The sequence below is a fragment of the Hyposmocoma kahamanoa genome, unplaced genomic scaffold (genome assembly GCF_003589595.1).
Source record: "Hyposmocoma kahamanoa isolate Upper Pololo Valley unplaced genomic scaffold, ASM358959v1 100021, whole genome shotgun sequence".
NCBI lineage: Eukaryota > Metazoa > Arthropoda > Insecta > Lepidoptera > Cosmopterigidae > Hyposmocoma > Hyposmocoma kahamanoa.
In genome coordinates this window covers 6193850-6208708 of record NW_020653200.1, presented here as the reverse complement: position 1 = coordinate 6208708, position 14859 = coordinate 6193850, and the positions used below count along the sequence as shown (strand labels likewise).

General features: G+C 38.0%; 2 protein-coding genes across 2 annotated transcripts; both read left to right on the top strand.

The window, feature by feature from the left end:
* The first annotated feature begins 866 nt into the window (after positions 1-866).
* On the top strand, positions 867-5154 carry LOC113239813. Its single transcript, XM_026476958.1, has 3 exons — positions 867-945; positions 1251-2708; positions 3424-5154. Exons 1-3 carry the CDS (start codon positions 876-878, stop codon positions 5016-5018), a joined length of 3123 nt encoding a protein of 1040 aa, XP_026332743.1. The 5' UTR covers positions 867-875; the 3' UTR covers positions 5019-5154.
* Positions 5143-6933, top strand: LOC113239825 (cytosol aminopeptidase-like). The gene has a single exon (XM_026476968.1). The coding sequence runs from the start codon at positions 5260-5262 to the stop codon at positions 6877-6879; it is 1620 nt and encodes a 539-aa protein (XP_026332753.1). The 5' UTR covers positions 5143-5259; the 3' UTR covers positions 6880-6933.
* The last annotated feature ends 7926 nt before the right edge of the window (positions 6934-14859 follow it).

Below are 14859 nucleotides of genomic sequence, written 5' to 3'. Positions count from 1 at the left end.
AAGAATTAAAGCATTTGGCGCTCAGATCAGCAAGTGTCGAATTCATTAGTCTCATTTGCACCCTATAGCGCTTTTTCGATTGCCAACACATGTATCACGTAATCAATTTGCAAGTTATTTTGCTATACGCCACCTACGTGACATAATGAAAAGTTGTTCATTCTCTCGGTGAGATCGAACAAATTACAGATCTCCTCCGACTCAAACCACATTTTAAAGAAATTTTTGCTATCCAGTTCTGTCGCTAGATGTCACCGTATGAGCAAAAACCATAGTAAGTTCATCGTACCATCTCATTTCATCTATTTACGTAATAGCGACAGCGTCAAATCTTAAAATTTATTTTTACTTCTACCTATTGTGTAGCCTTGAGGGGAATGTTATGCAATATTGTAAATATTAAGTAAAGGCAACAAAATGAATTTAAGAATAATCCAAGTACCTACACAAATTCAGAATGCCCACCATCGTGTTAACATGGCACATGATCTAATGGATTGTAATCTTAAAATGTTTTCGTAATCGATTAGAAATATTTTTTTACTTTTAATATTCGATCGGTCCCTGTAGGCTAACGCCTAAGATATAAATAACGCCCTAAGAATCGACATTAAACGTTTTAGTAACTTGAAATTTAAACATTCAAACATATTGTCTCATTATATTAACAAAAATCCAGTCGTTGCCAAAGGTCGTAACCCAACGGTGGTCGTTAATGAAAAGCTATCGATCAAACGGATCAAGATCGCATCCGGGCGGACGGGCGCGCGCGCGCAGAGTTATTCCCAGCGCGCTCGGGGTGATGCGACGTGAGGCACGGCGCGGGGGGTGTGCGCTGCTGAACGTTCAGTGTGTCGGCGCGCGCCGCCGCCGCCATGGGCAACCAACATTCCGCCTCACACGCCACTTTCAAGCCCAGGAAAAACGTGCACTGGAAATCTGCAGGTAATGGTTTGTTCCGAATCATCTGCCATCCTCACCTCCGCCGCAACGTGAATACCGACTGCTTATGAATTGCCGCCGAGGCCCCAGTCTATATGTCTATTTTTAAAAAAGACTGCGCGCTGCGATTCCCAAAGCGTGGCACAACAAAACAAATCGTAAGACCATCCAAATTCATGTAATGATTATCAGGCGTCTAATTTTGTAAGATAGTTTATGCCAAACTCCAAATATACGGGTAACACCGGCTAAACTCTTTGCCTTTCTGTTATAATGTAAATTGTAACTGTCCTGTATTTTTATTGCAGGGCGGCCGGCGGTGCCTGGCAAACCTGATATCGTCCCGATATTATCGGACGACGAGCCGAACGCGATTACACTACGATGGCCAGGAGCGGCTCACGACGGCGGAGCCCCACTACAGGGTTATCAGGTGGAATGCAATCGTTTAGGCTCTGCGGAGTGGATCCGTACATCACCACCTTTGGTGCTGCGTCCAGAGCTTGTGCTAACTGGACTGGACCCACCACATCGGTATCAGTTTCGGGTGGCGGCAGTCAATGCTGTCGGTCGATCCGACTATAGCGAACTGTCCGATGTACTCACAGTTAGTTCTGACCGTGGTCTACAGGAGCCGCCTATCTTCCTCCAGCATTTGGAAGATGTGACGGCTCTAGAAAATGACAAAACAGAGTTTCGCGTCTCCTTCACTGGCGCGCCCGCACCGACGATAGCCTGGTTTAAAGACGATTACGAAATCTTCAGCAGTCGACGAACGGCTATTACGACGACCGAAGCCTCCAGTGTTCTTGTATTTCACCAGACTCTGGCCAGTGACGAGGGCGAAATAAAATGTACAGCAACAAACCGCGCCGGTCACGCTGTCACGAAGGCTCATCTCGCTTTGGAGGCTGCACCTAAACTGCGTTACCCGCGCCAGTATGAAGATGGGTTGCTTTACGAAATAAACGAAACTGTTTTCTTAAAAACAACGATTGTCGGCAAACCGACGCCAACCATAGAATGGCGACATGACGGTCAACCCATAGCCAGCGACGACCGAATTGAGATTACCAATACGGCGAAATTTTCTATGTTGAAAATACATTCAGCGCGAAGGAGTGACCGGGGAGAATATCAAATACACGCAATGAATGCCATCGGCGAAGACACGGCAGCATTTTTGGTGACCATAACCGCGCCACCGAACCCACCAAGACGCGTGTCCGTCACGCGACAAGTGGACAAGTCCGTCACATTAGACTGGGAACCGCCTGAAGATGATGGCGGATGTCGTATTGGTAACTATGTAGTAGAATATTACCGTGCGGGTTGGAACGTGTGGTTGAAAGCGACCACAAGTCGAAAGACAAATGTAATTCTTTTTGATCTAATCGAGGGGAGCGAGTACCGATTTCGTGTAAAAGCCGAAAGTCCTTACGGCATGAGTGCTCCTTCAATGGAATCGGCACCAGTCCGCATCCCCGGACGCGCTGTAGATCTAGAGTGTCTGGCAGTAGAGTCGCGTATCATTAACGAAGAGCTTCTACGGGTGGAAGGCGAGGAACCGCGTGTGTCACCGGCACCGCGTCGAAAGAGGGCGCCCGCTCCTCCTCCAATGCTGTTTTCCACCGGCCCTGCTGCCGAACCAGTCGCGCCTAAGGTTCCGCGTCGAGCCGTAAGCGTTTCTCCTGCTAGAGACCAGGACGGGAGTAACGAGTTTATGTTGGTGCTATACCCTGACAACAATTTGACTGAAAAAGCAGGTACCAACAAAAATAATTTTATTTTGATTTTTGCTACGTACATACAACATTGTTATAGTTTTTTAAATCCTCTAAATTATACATTAAATATATCATGTATTTACGTTTCGTAATACAATGAAACATAAAAATGAAAATAAAACACGATAATGAAAAGAATATAAAAAAAAAATTATTCGAATTGTAGTGTAAATATATGTTTAGCCCTGTGCATGCATAGAGGCATAAAGCTCAAGTGCGTGGCGTTTGCACCACTATACCACAGCAAAGCGAATTGTAACGAAATCAGTAGGTACTGCCTTTACATAATAATATTAATTATAACCTTTTCTGTACAACGTACATTTCATCCATTATTTTGCTGAAAATACCGTAATACTTTAATAGCCTAGAGCACAACCTTAATAAATATATTGAACAAATAACGTAAGTAATAGCCAATAACGAGCTTACAGTAAATGTGATTCATGTGACAAATATAAATTACAACTTATTAGCCTTTAATTGGAATGAAAATAATTGTTATAGCTTGCGAGCTGAGCTATGTGAGCCAAACTGACGTAGTAATATTGAGTTCAATTAATTAAATGATAGCACTCATTGTATTTATGCTCATAAACACTTTTACGAAGCACTGCGAAAGCGATTACCAAAGTAGGTTAATATTTGAGTAAAATATTACGAAAAACTTAAACAAAATATTTTTCTTTTTTAGAAAAGAGAAAGTCGTTCCAACTGGATTTAGAGGAGGCACTGGCTCCGCCACCCATATCGCTGTCAGCGCCGGAGCTGAGTTCGCGGTGCGTGATACCCTTCAAGGCACTTCGCTACGCAGTAAGCTCTACCGAGCTGCTGCATGAGCGAGCTATGGCGCGTTTTTACAAGGCCGTCGCACTCGAAGAGGAACAAACTAAGCAAAAACAATTAACTCAGTCACGCACTTTCGAACGCAACAACATTCCGAAATATTCAAGCCAAGTTCATGAGGAGTCTGCAGCTCCACCAGTACGTGAGTCTTTATTAGCCAAACCTCCTGAGATATATATTAAAACTGACTCCATAGAAGACAGAGAATATAGATATAATTCACGGCAGGCTTCACATGATTCAGAGGTTTCGGATAATAAGTGGCATATGTCGTTCGACGAAGATTATACTGCTAGCACAGTCTCTACCGACGGCGAATACTCAGAAGAGGAAGAAGGCAGTCTCAACGGAGATGTACATAGAAGTGAATATGGGAACGAGGAGGAGACGTACAATCCTAGAGATAAGTTAGCTCGACCTTCGCCGCTCAAGGAAGAAATCGAAGAAGAATCGGAAAGAGAAATACTTAAACCGTTGCCCCTTCCCGATCCTAATTTTATACCTAAACCTATATTAAAGCGTAGAGAATCAGATACAAAAGAACCAAAATTAAGTCAAGATGATGATATTTCGAAAACAATAGAAAAAGAAACGGCTGACGAAAAACCAAAGAAAGAGGAAAAAATTACCTTGTTCAAAAAATTCACGAAAATGCCTATACAAAAACCTTTCCCCTTCCCAAAAATTTTAACCAAAAAAGAGCCTAAGAAAGAACTAGAAGATAGCCAGGTACCAAAAGTGGAAACTATAAAAACTTCAACAACCAAAAAAGAAGAAAAAATTGATAAGATAAGTGAAGAGGGCAGGACTGTTATAGATTACTACGGAAATATAGTAAAAGAATTCGGCAGTCAAAAAAAACCAACAATACCACTTTACCTTAAAACGGAGGATTTAAAAGCCGTTGCTGAAAAACAACAACTTGAAAAAAAAGGTAAAGAAGGCCAAAAAAAAGTTATGAAATCAAAGAAAACAATATGCAATAAAGTAACCCCCATTAAGGCAACAGGTGCTAATATCAAAACAGCTAACTCTATCGATAAGCCGACAAGATCAAAACAGGTGCAGAAACTAGATAAATCTAAATTAGAAAGTAACGATAAGCATGTGTCGAAAATAAACGATATTCTTGCGAATCCAAGCAAGAAAGATATACAGCAAATAGTTTTGAAAACTACAGAAAGAGCGACAATAGTTATTCCTATAGATTATAAGGAGCTAGAGGAAAAGGCAAAGATGAATGTTCGTTCGGCTATCGACTACATGGTTGATATGTGCCTGCTAATGCTCGCGTTTTGGGTTTACTTGTTCAAAGATGAGAGACTAGCTATCCCCTTCCTTATTCTTATCATATATCGTCAACTTCAAGAAACACTATTAATGGATATCCCCGAGTGGGTTAAAAACCATACTCCTACATGGCTAAAGAAGAAGACTTCTTGACCTTTTCCAAAAGACAAATTGTGTAAAGTTTGAATGTGAACATTGTACTCGTGTGTTGTAAGATATTGTGACTGTACTTATTTTATTTTAATTTTAATATAAACTTACTCATTAAAATTAGAGTTGTATTACCGTTTTCTAAAAAAAAGTTAAAACACGTTAAATCAAGTAGGCAATGTCGGCTTAGGATAAGGATTTTCGAGTATACTTTTTTATAAAATCTGGAATTAAAATTATAAGTATGTTCGTCTTTCGCCCCACCATTTTCTTAGGCAATATTAATATATGTTTACGCTATATATCACAATTCCAAACGCCAAAAACAGATTGTACGCCCTTTGGGCCGCCAAAAAAGGTAGTAGACCCAAAAGCATGTACTCCCAGGGACAGGGGACTGGTGCTAGGTGTCTACTACAACGATCAAGTGCCCGGAGACGATGCAGCGATCCTTACGGCCAGCGCACAGAAGTATGATAAGCAGGTGAATGGCAAACTTTGGAAATTGTTGAAACTTACCCCCATACCAAAACTTGGTGAAAACAGAATATTTTACGACGTAGATCCCAATTATGGTTATGTATGTGTTTCTGGTTTGGGTTCAGAGTGCTTGGCGTACAGTAGCTCTGAAAGAATAGATGAAAGTAAAGAAGCCATAAGAGTAGCGGCCGGATCAGCATGCAAATCTCTCTTAGCTCTTAATCCACGAGCTATTTACTTGGAATCTTTTGGCAATGCTGAATGTGCCGCAGAGGGAGCTGCACTAGGCTGCTGGCAATTTCGAGAATATAGACGTCCCGAGAAATATCCTAGTCCACATGCACCCAAACTGCACTTGTACGATGATTGTGATTTTGATGGCTGGAACATTGGGAAATTGAAAGCTGAATCACAAAACTTAGCCAGATATCTATCGGAAATGCCTCCTAACCTTTTGAATCCTACGGCTTTTGCCACAATCATGGTAGAACTGTTGTGTGAGTTAGATATAAACGTAGAAATTAAAACTAAAGGATGGGCCGCCGCGCACCAAATGGGAGGGTTTGTATCGGTGGGTAAATCATCTGTACAACCGCCGCTGTATGTCGAGATCAGTTACTACGGCGCGGATGAATGCACTCGCCCAATAGTGCTAATCGGCAAAGGAGTGACGTTTGATAGCGGCAGTCTGGACTTGAAACCACCCGATGAGCTGAGATACATGAAAGGTGACATGGCGGGTGCAGCATGCGTACTGGCCGTCACTAGAGCGGCGGCTAAACTTAAATTGCCCGTTAATATTCGCGGTATTCTGCCACTTTGCGAACTCATGCCTAGCGGCAAGAGCCCCAAGTTCGGGGATATCGTTTGTAGTGCCACCGGAAAATCTGTTCGTATAAGACTTCCTTCGCGAGAAGGACGGCTACTTATTGCCGACAGTCTAGTATATGCGAGAAATTATTGGCCCAAGTTCGTTATTGACGTAGGCACAATGTCTAAAGAATTGATGGCAACGTTAGGCGCCTCGGCTTGCGGGTGCTATAGTAATTCAGATGAACTATATTGCTACCTGGACTCAGCCGCTGCGTGCACTGGAGATCGGATCTGGCGTATGCCGTTGTGGAAATTCTACGAAGATCGCGTACTGGACGTCCAGTGCGCCGATGTGGCGAATACCGGCAGACATAAATATGGAGATTCACCTAACTGCGCTGCTTTTCTAAAGCAATTCGTATGTGACTTCAAGTGGGTCCACCTCGATACGTACAATATCACATACACCAAAGGACACGATTTTCCCTACCTGGGTCGCGGTATGACGGGTCGCCCGACTCGCACGATCATTGAGATGATGTATCAGTTGTACGTCGACGCCAAAGTGTAAAATAAAACCTGTAAAACTTACCTACTGCATTCCAGAAATGTTTCCTGACGACTCTACTCACATAATAGACTTTTCTCCGACTGAATTTAATGCTCAAAGAGTGTTTAGTGGACGAAACGTTTTGTTGAATAAAATTTCAAGGCCTATAAGGTTTTCGTAAACAAAAATTGTAAACAGAGCAGAAAATATGACAAAAGAAGTAGCCTGAATAATACGACAGATTCAACTAGAATAAAGTTAAAAATATGGTTTAGAATAAATTTTTAATTTCGTTGCAAAGTATCTAAAATATTCCAGTAAGAAAAGAAAAAATAAATTGGTGTAGGTATGCCTACCTTAAATTGTATGAAACAAATTTCTTACATCCAATAGGTAGTTCCGGAAGGGTTTTGTTATTGACAGTAAACATATACCTACCGAACTACGTCAGTTGGCGTGCATTTCAAATTCTGTTGATCAAACCATCCAGCATCAATAAAACATATTTGAAGCGTTCAGCGACAAACTGAAAAATTGTACTTAGTTTAGTGTTGTGTTTTGGATCTATGTCTATTACGTACTACGTATTTATGAAAAACGTTCTGTTGGATAGATCTGTAACAGTGTCGAACTGGATCGATGTTAACCAATAAATATTTCTACGAATAATCTTATGAATGCCTTTATTTACATTCTTACCCACATTAAAGGTATAACAACAGTTATATAAAAACAAACAGGGTTATTTGTAAAATACTAATCTCGCAGGGCTATACTAGTAATAACACATTAAAGAAACTTTAGTTCCATGACTTTATAAAAGATACATTTACCAAAAATAAACTTTTTTTTTGTTCTATCGGACACTTAGTAAGTTTTCTGGTTTAGCCTTTGAGGATGGAAAAAAATAAAAGTCTAAGGGTTTAGCAAAGCAACGACTCCCGCATACTTTCTTTTGCGACCACACAGAGTTGTCACCGTTTAGAGCAACCCATTGAAATATTTTTATTTTTGTACGAAAGTAAAATCTGATGAATTATTAATCCTTTCACGCTTAAAATCAATTGACAAGATTTTTTTTAATATTTAATGGGATTTATATATTTTTTATGTATTTTAATTGTACATAACAACAAAAATAGCAAACTTTTTTATTTTTAATGGAGGGGACAAATATGTCCCAATATGCTTTAAGTGTCACAGATCACTATGATTTCTTAATTTATATTATTTGGTTTTCTATGATTATTACATACTATTAGAAATAAAATGCATCAATATCTTTAAAAAATATATACTTATAGGTAATATTGTTTTTATGTATGAAAAGCTTAGACTATTTTTTTCCATCCTCTAAGATGAAAAGCTGCAAAACAGTTTCTGTCAGCTGTGTAACACAAATGTACACCGCATATTTTGCAAATATTATTTGAGCGATTTTCTTTGCATAGATTAGCTTTATTTTTTTCCATCCTCTAAGAGTTTAGCGCACTGAACGCACCTTTTTCGGTTTTCTGATTTTATTATCGCGTGTGTCGGCAACTTAGAGGATGGAAAAAAATGGCAATGACGTCTTTTGGCTGCGGCTGATGCTTAGACTTCTTTTTTTTTCCATCCTCTAAGGGCTGATGACATTTTGGACGAGCTTCTTTGTCATCAGCGTCGAAGGCAAGGCAATTTTCCTTGATAAATATCCTCCAATCATAGCTTAATATCTATGTAAATCTTGTTGTATTCTGCCGGTATAAGCGATGACAGAAGGTTACCCCCAATTTTATGGTCTTCGTGCTTTTTGGCATAAATCGTATACGCATTATTCATTGCGATATCAAGTATATCAAAAAATAATCGAAGATAATATTTAATTCGAGACTATATATATATATATATATATATATATATATATATATATATATATATATATATTCGAGATAATATACGAATGTAGAATTTCGATCGACTTTGTAGGTGACTTTTTTTTATCCATGAGATCTACTCCTCCCATGCTTTTGTAATACTTACATACAATATCTGGATATGTGATGTTCAGTTTTTGCGCAGAACCAATTTGACGTCGTTTTACTGTTTGTGTTGGAATCGGCGACAAGAAATTCGTTAGCAGATGAACAGCTTTGTTGTCCATCCACTTGACAAATGAAATGCCTTCAAAGCTGGTTGTATAGATATCGCCCCTTTTCATGTTCTTGTTAGCAGGTACATTTTTATATACGTATACAAACTGTTCCACACGCCTTGATGTTGAGATTTGCCAGGTGGTACTGCAGTATACGCGAAATGTATATATACTGAGTATACGCCAATACGACTGATTCGCCTAAGCCCACTTCTACTCCGGATCTCTTTTTACCAGTATACATTGTGATTTGTTCCAGTTTGATATATACATATCAAACTGGAACAAATATCCAGTTGCGGAATCGGCACGACACCATAGTTTAAGCGCTCTTTTTACAAATATTAAAGTATTGATTTGCATATATTGCTTCATGATATTGTGACCCTTGAACTTGACCATATGTTCGTCAACTGACTGCGTAACAGTATTGTTCAGGGCCACTTGGAAGCTAGTATTGAAATGCTTCATTACCCGGCGGATTTTGAACGCTCTATCAAAATCCGGGGACGGCGGCGGTGGCTGTACTTCGTCATTGCAAAAATGAAGATATCTTCGAATTTTGATAAAGGCATAACATTAGCTACAAAGGGTACACCCATGTCGGGTTCAGTTGACCAATAATGTCGTAAACTAGGCAAAACATGATAACCCATTATATAATTAATTCCTGTGAACGCCGTTATTTAATTGTAATCGGTGGTAAACGAGGAGCCATTTTGTTGTGCATACAGTATGGATTCCGGTATGATTATGTTTTCAATAAGTACTGTGATGTTAGTGACTGCCTTAAATACATCACAAAAGCATTACATACTTTCTGCAAAGTTGTATAGCCTATAGGTGTTTGATCTCCATCGAAAAATTGGTATTGTAGTAGAGGGGGCAATAGATCACACGATGCAGTCGATGATGATGATGATGGGGTAGGAGCTGGATCAAGTGCACCTGCAGGTTCGATAATAACTTGTGATACTCCTTCTGCCATGTCTTGTTCAATAAATTCCTGATCCTCTTCATTCAAAAGAAGGGCATCTTCACAGTCGCTAGTATCGGCCATTAGGTACTCTTCTGTTCCAGAAGAGCCCAATGCAAACAGCCTCGCTCCTTGGTAAGCCTGAAATATTACAAAATATTCAGGATAATTTGGACCATAGGTACCCAAACTTTTAAGTTCACCGCCCACCTAGGCAAGATAAAAAAAAATTCAACGCCTACCACTACAAAAAAATAATACAAAACACGTATTTTTAATATTAATTTAATATAAAAAATCACAACGAAAAGAATTATATGTGTATGTAGTATAGTCATAGTATAGTGTAAATATATAATTCTGATATTTTCTTAAAATGCGGTAGGTGGCAGCCTCTGGACAGCATCAAATTTCCCAGTTGCTTTCGAGGCCCTACCGCCCCCCTAGGACTCCTCGGCGCCCACCTGGGGCCGCTAGGGACCACTTTGGGAAACTATGATTTAGACTAAGTACGTATAAAAAGTAATAAAACACAAACAAGAAAACAGAGAATAGTTGACCGATACTGCATATTGGGACGCCGGTGTCTCTTGCAGCTACTATGGATTTTATTAACTTTACACTTGCAATCTATTATAAAAATATGTCTAATATACATATTTACTTACCATTGTAACAAATCACACCACCGAATATATACTAAAACTAAAACTTAGAAAACTTAATAAAAATCTTTGAAAAACGCGCCTATGAATGTTCTTTCGATTAAAAAAATAAAACAAAAATAAGTCGGGGACGCCGGCGTCCCATTTACGTAAAAGGAAAGTCATAAAAGTTGTAGTTTATGAGGTTAGTAATATTTACAGTTCTGCGAGATAGTCAGTATTTTAAAAATGACTCTGTATAAATATTGTGTATTGTTTGTTTTCTCATGTATAAAGATACATGAGTTATATAATTTCATAAAGGTTATCTGGCTTATGAACACACAAGTCCTACTCTTTAACAAAAAACATTGATTTACGTTTCGGCATCGAAATCCATACATTATATGTTTTCCCACACCAATTGATGAAGAGCTGGTGGTGGTGTACGTGCCGTAATAAAATCAAAAATCTTGAGTCTTTTGTCATAGGAATGTCGTGTTCATAGGTTTCGGGTTAATAAAAAACTAAACCTGTGTAAGGGTGCTTTTCCACCGGCTAAGCAGGACGAGACCAGGCGAGACGAGAATTGAAATCTATTTTCACCAAAATTTGCCATTAATAGCAATCGCGAGCTCGTGATTGAGCTCGGAAGAAGCATCAAATGAATTTTTTAAATCTCAAATCGTACGTACTCCACTATCTTGTGATTGATATTAATATCCATCGCAAGCTCGCGCGAGATCGTGTGGGTACTCGCGAGCTCGCACGAGAAATCGTGTTTACGTTGCAAAGATAATAAATACTCTATGTCGGCTGAAATATGGTTCAATATTCATAAGCAAATATTTCAATTCTCGCTTCGCACGTCCTCGTCTTGGATAGACGAGGACGTGCCATTCCACCGAAGATGCGCTAGGAGAATTAAAATTTTGTCACAATTTTACAAATTTTAATCCTCGTCTCGTCTCTGCTTGCGCCGCACAGTAGGCTCAAATTGATAATTTTTGGATATAGGAACAACTTGTGGAGTATCGAGCAATTTTTTTTTATGTGATAGATAATAACGTTCCTAACAACTTTTATTCTTGTATAATTTCTTGAAAAGTTGATAGTTTTGGAGAAAAAATATACATTTTATTTATTATCTCAAAATATACGAAAATGTTATGTGCGTGGTTTACTTACAGTATAGTTCCAATCAATTTCTATGTAGAAAAAAATAATCCGTCTGCATGTACTTGCGGCTTTGTAAGTAAAGGTGCGGTAAAATTGCTAACTTTTTTATGTACATTTTTGACAAAATACATGAGCTGCGACTAGAAAAAATAATTTTAGTGTAATTTAGAGAGTATTATAACAATAACACGTAAGTTAAGTAAAAACTAGTATATTGTGTTAACAAATAAATAACAAATCTAAAAATTTGTCACCTTTTTACTCGTAAAAGCGCAAGTACCTGCAGATGGATTATTTTTTCTTGATAGAGAATGATTGGACCTTTACTGTAAATAAACCACACACTTTTTCTACATTTCGAGATGAAAAAATAAAATGTTTATTTCTCCAAACAAAAAAACTAACGATTTTTTTTCTCTGAAACAATCAGCTTTTCAAGAAATTACACAAGAATAAAAGTTATCAGGAATGTTATTATTTATCATATGAAAAAAATCAGCTCTGTATTCCTAAAAGCTGACTAAAAAATGCCGGAAATAAAAATCATAAATTTTAGGATTATTTTTTTCTACATAGAAAATGATTGGAACTATACTGTAAGTAACCCACGCACATTACATTTTCGTATATTTTGAGATAAAAAATAAAATTTATATTTCTCTATATTTCAAGAAACTTTTATACAAGAGTAAAAGTTGTTAGGAATGTGATTCTCTATCACATAAAAAAACTTTTTCGATACTTTCTCGATACTCCACAGGTTATTCCTATGTCCAAGAATTAATTTGGGCCCACTGTGCGCTGGTGGAAAAGCACCTTAAGAAATGAACACGATCTATAATTGCCATAGATAATCTCTACTAGTTACACTTAAAGAATACGAATAAAGACCTCATGATTATGATTTTATTATATTACTAGATTTAGTAGCTGTTTATTATCCATTGGCATTTTTTAAAAACAGTCATCTTCGTCACCGGTATAAGCGTCTGCGTCTACGTCGTCCCCGAGAGAATCAAACACGATTTGCGTATAATCCCGAACACTCTGAACGAAGCGATGAACGAAACTCGAACAGTTTAGCGGCTCGTGCGCTTCCGTACTGAAACACTCATTGACCATTTTTTGCTCTTGGTATGCCTCACTCTGCAACGCCTCTTTGTTACTCACTATATCAATTATTTCATTCATAACTATCGCGTACTTCGTCAACTCCTTGTAATGTTCCGCCAAATCCCTGGCTATTTCTTTCGTGATAGAGTCCATTGTTGATTCTAACTCCGAGCTCATACTCGCAGCCATATCCGCTTCGCCGACAACAGAGCCCGAAGCTGTGCCAGCACATGGAGCCTTAGATATCGCCTCAGCATGTAATCCCTCTTGTACTTTTTCATCAACGACAGTGTTCTCAACAGTTTCCTCATTGCCACTATTGTACATTTCACTAAAATTTATAAATTCATTATTTGAAATCACGTTTCTATCGACAGGACAGTAATAAAATGAAAAATCAAAGTGGTCATGATTATATTTATTATGATGTCGTATTAAATAGTACATGGTACATTTAGTAAAACCCTCAGCAGGCTACTAGACTAGTGTTACATATTACATTATGGCCATTTATGGCACTTTAATTTTAATCATATATATAAATATAATAATGTTAATATTAGTAAACATTCTAGAGGTTATACATTTGCTTAATCTAGGTGCTTCCTTAAATAATTAACAAAAGGACACTGTGAATGCAAACTATTGGAATAATAACAAAAATATTCAATGACTATAAGTATGGCAACATATTTATAAAGAGAGACCAGAGATAACAAGAACTATTAAAATCAGAATGTCGAATGTTAGGCGTAAAGGCGCGAACTTCAACTACGGCACTACGATTTTAAGTCACAAAGCAAAATCCTACAATAAAAAAAAAATAGTTCGAAGAATTTTAATCGCATTATTAGCCTTAAAAATTAAGCAATTCAAAAAATGGTCTGTCATTCTCTAATGAGACATAAAGGCTAAATAGATACACCTGTACAGTACTTGGTAGATTCATGATATATTACGTGAAATAACCTGTGCTGTATTTCGATTGTGTAAGAAAAATAGAGAAATTCTATTAAATTTGTATAATGACTACATCGAGTATATAACTAGAAAAATGACTATTATTCGTTATAATATTATTAAATGTAAGAAATTTAAACCTATGACACTGATATTTTTGGTATACGATTTATAGTAAAATTACGACGCGTATACGGTTGCGCGATTTTCATTACAGGAATGGGAAAAGCTTCACAAAGCATAAGCCTACAATAAAAAATAGTTCAAAGACTTTTAACCCGGCGAGGATGAGGAGGGGTCCTGCAGATTTTTGATCGAGTACAATTTTCTATGATGCAGTTGTAAGTTGTCTATCATTTCAGTAGTTGGAGTTTATAGACCCTTCTATCTGCTAAATCCACTACTCCGTCGGCCGGTGCCTGTGCAAGGAGGCAGATGTACGCAAACCCGTTCAGGGTAAATATGACCGTCAACCGCGACGTAGCATTTTGGAGCCATTTATGGTTCATTATTTATATACGTTTATTGTATATATATATATATAATAATATATATATATATATATATATATATATATGTATGTATGTATGTATATTGACAAACCCAAGATCGACGTCGTTAACATTTTAGTACTCGAAAAGAAATACCTCAATTGCCTAGCCAACTGCATGAAAGAATCTGAGAATTCAGTGGCATTTCTGTAGAAGGACCTTCTATCAAAGTACCAGGTGCCCGAAAAAGGCGCCAAGTATGTCCTTATGCCAGACATCAGGTGACAAATCATGTTAGTGAAGGATGTCATAAATACAATTTTGTCCAGAACTTACTCTTTCTTACTTTCAATAATGTGCTATGGCGACAATGAATAATTACTTTATTGCATTTATTATTATTGGTCTCATGTATACTACCAAAATAATTTAGTTAGTGACACAAATAGGCTATGTTCCATCGAAATAATCGATGATTTCGCCAAAGTCAAGTAAAAATGAATA

What these genes read in the sequence shown, in the direction of transcription:
- LOC113239813 (XM_026476958.1), top strand. Translation starts at nt 876, where the DNA reads ATGGGCAACCAACATTCCGCCTCACACGCCACTTTCAAGCCCAGGAAA. An exon ending in CGTGCACTGGAAATCTGCAG is followed by an intron (nt 946 to 1,250) that starts GTAATGGTTTGT and finishes TTTTTATTGCAG; the next exon opens with GGCGGCCGGCGGTGCCTGGC. An exon ending in CAATTTGACTGAAAAAGCAG is followed by an intron (nt 2,709 to 3,423) that starts GTACCAACAAAA and finishes TTTCTTTTTTAG; the next exon opens with AAAAGAGAAAGTCGTTCCAA.
- LOC113239825 (XM_026476968.1), top strand. Translation starts at nt 5,260, where the DNA reads ATGTTCGTCTTTCGCCCCACCATTTTCTTAGGCAATATTAATATATGT.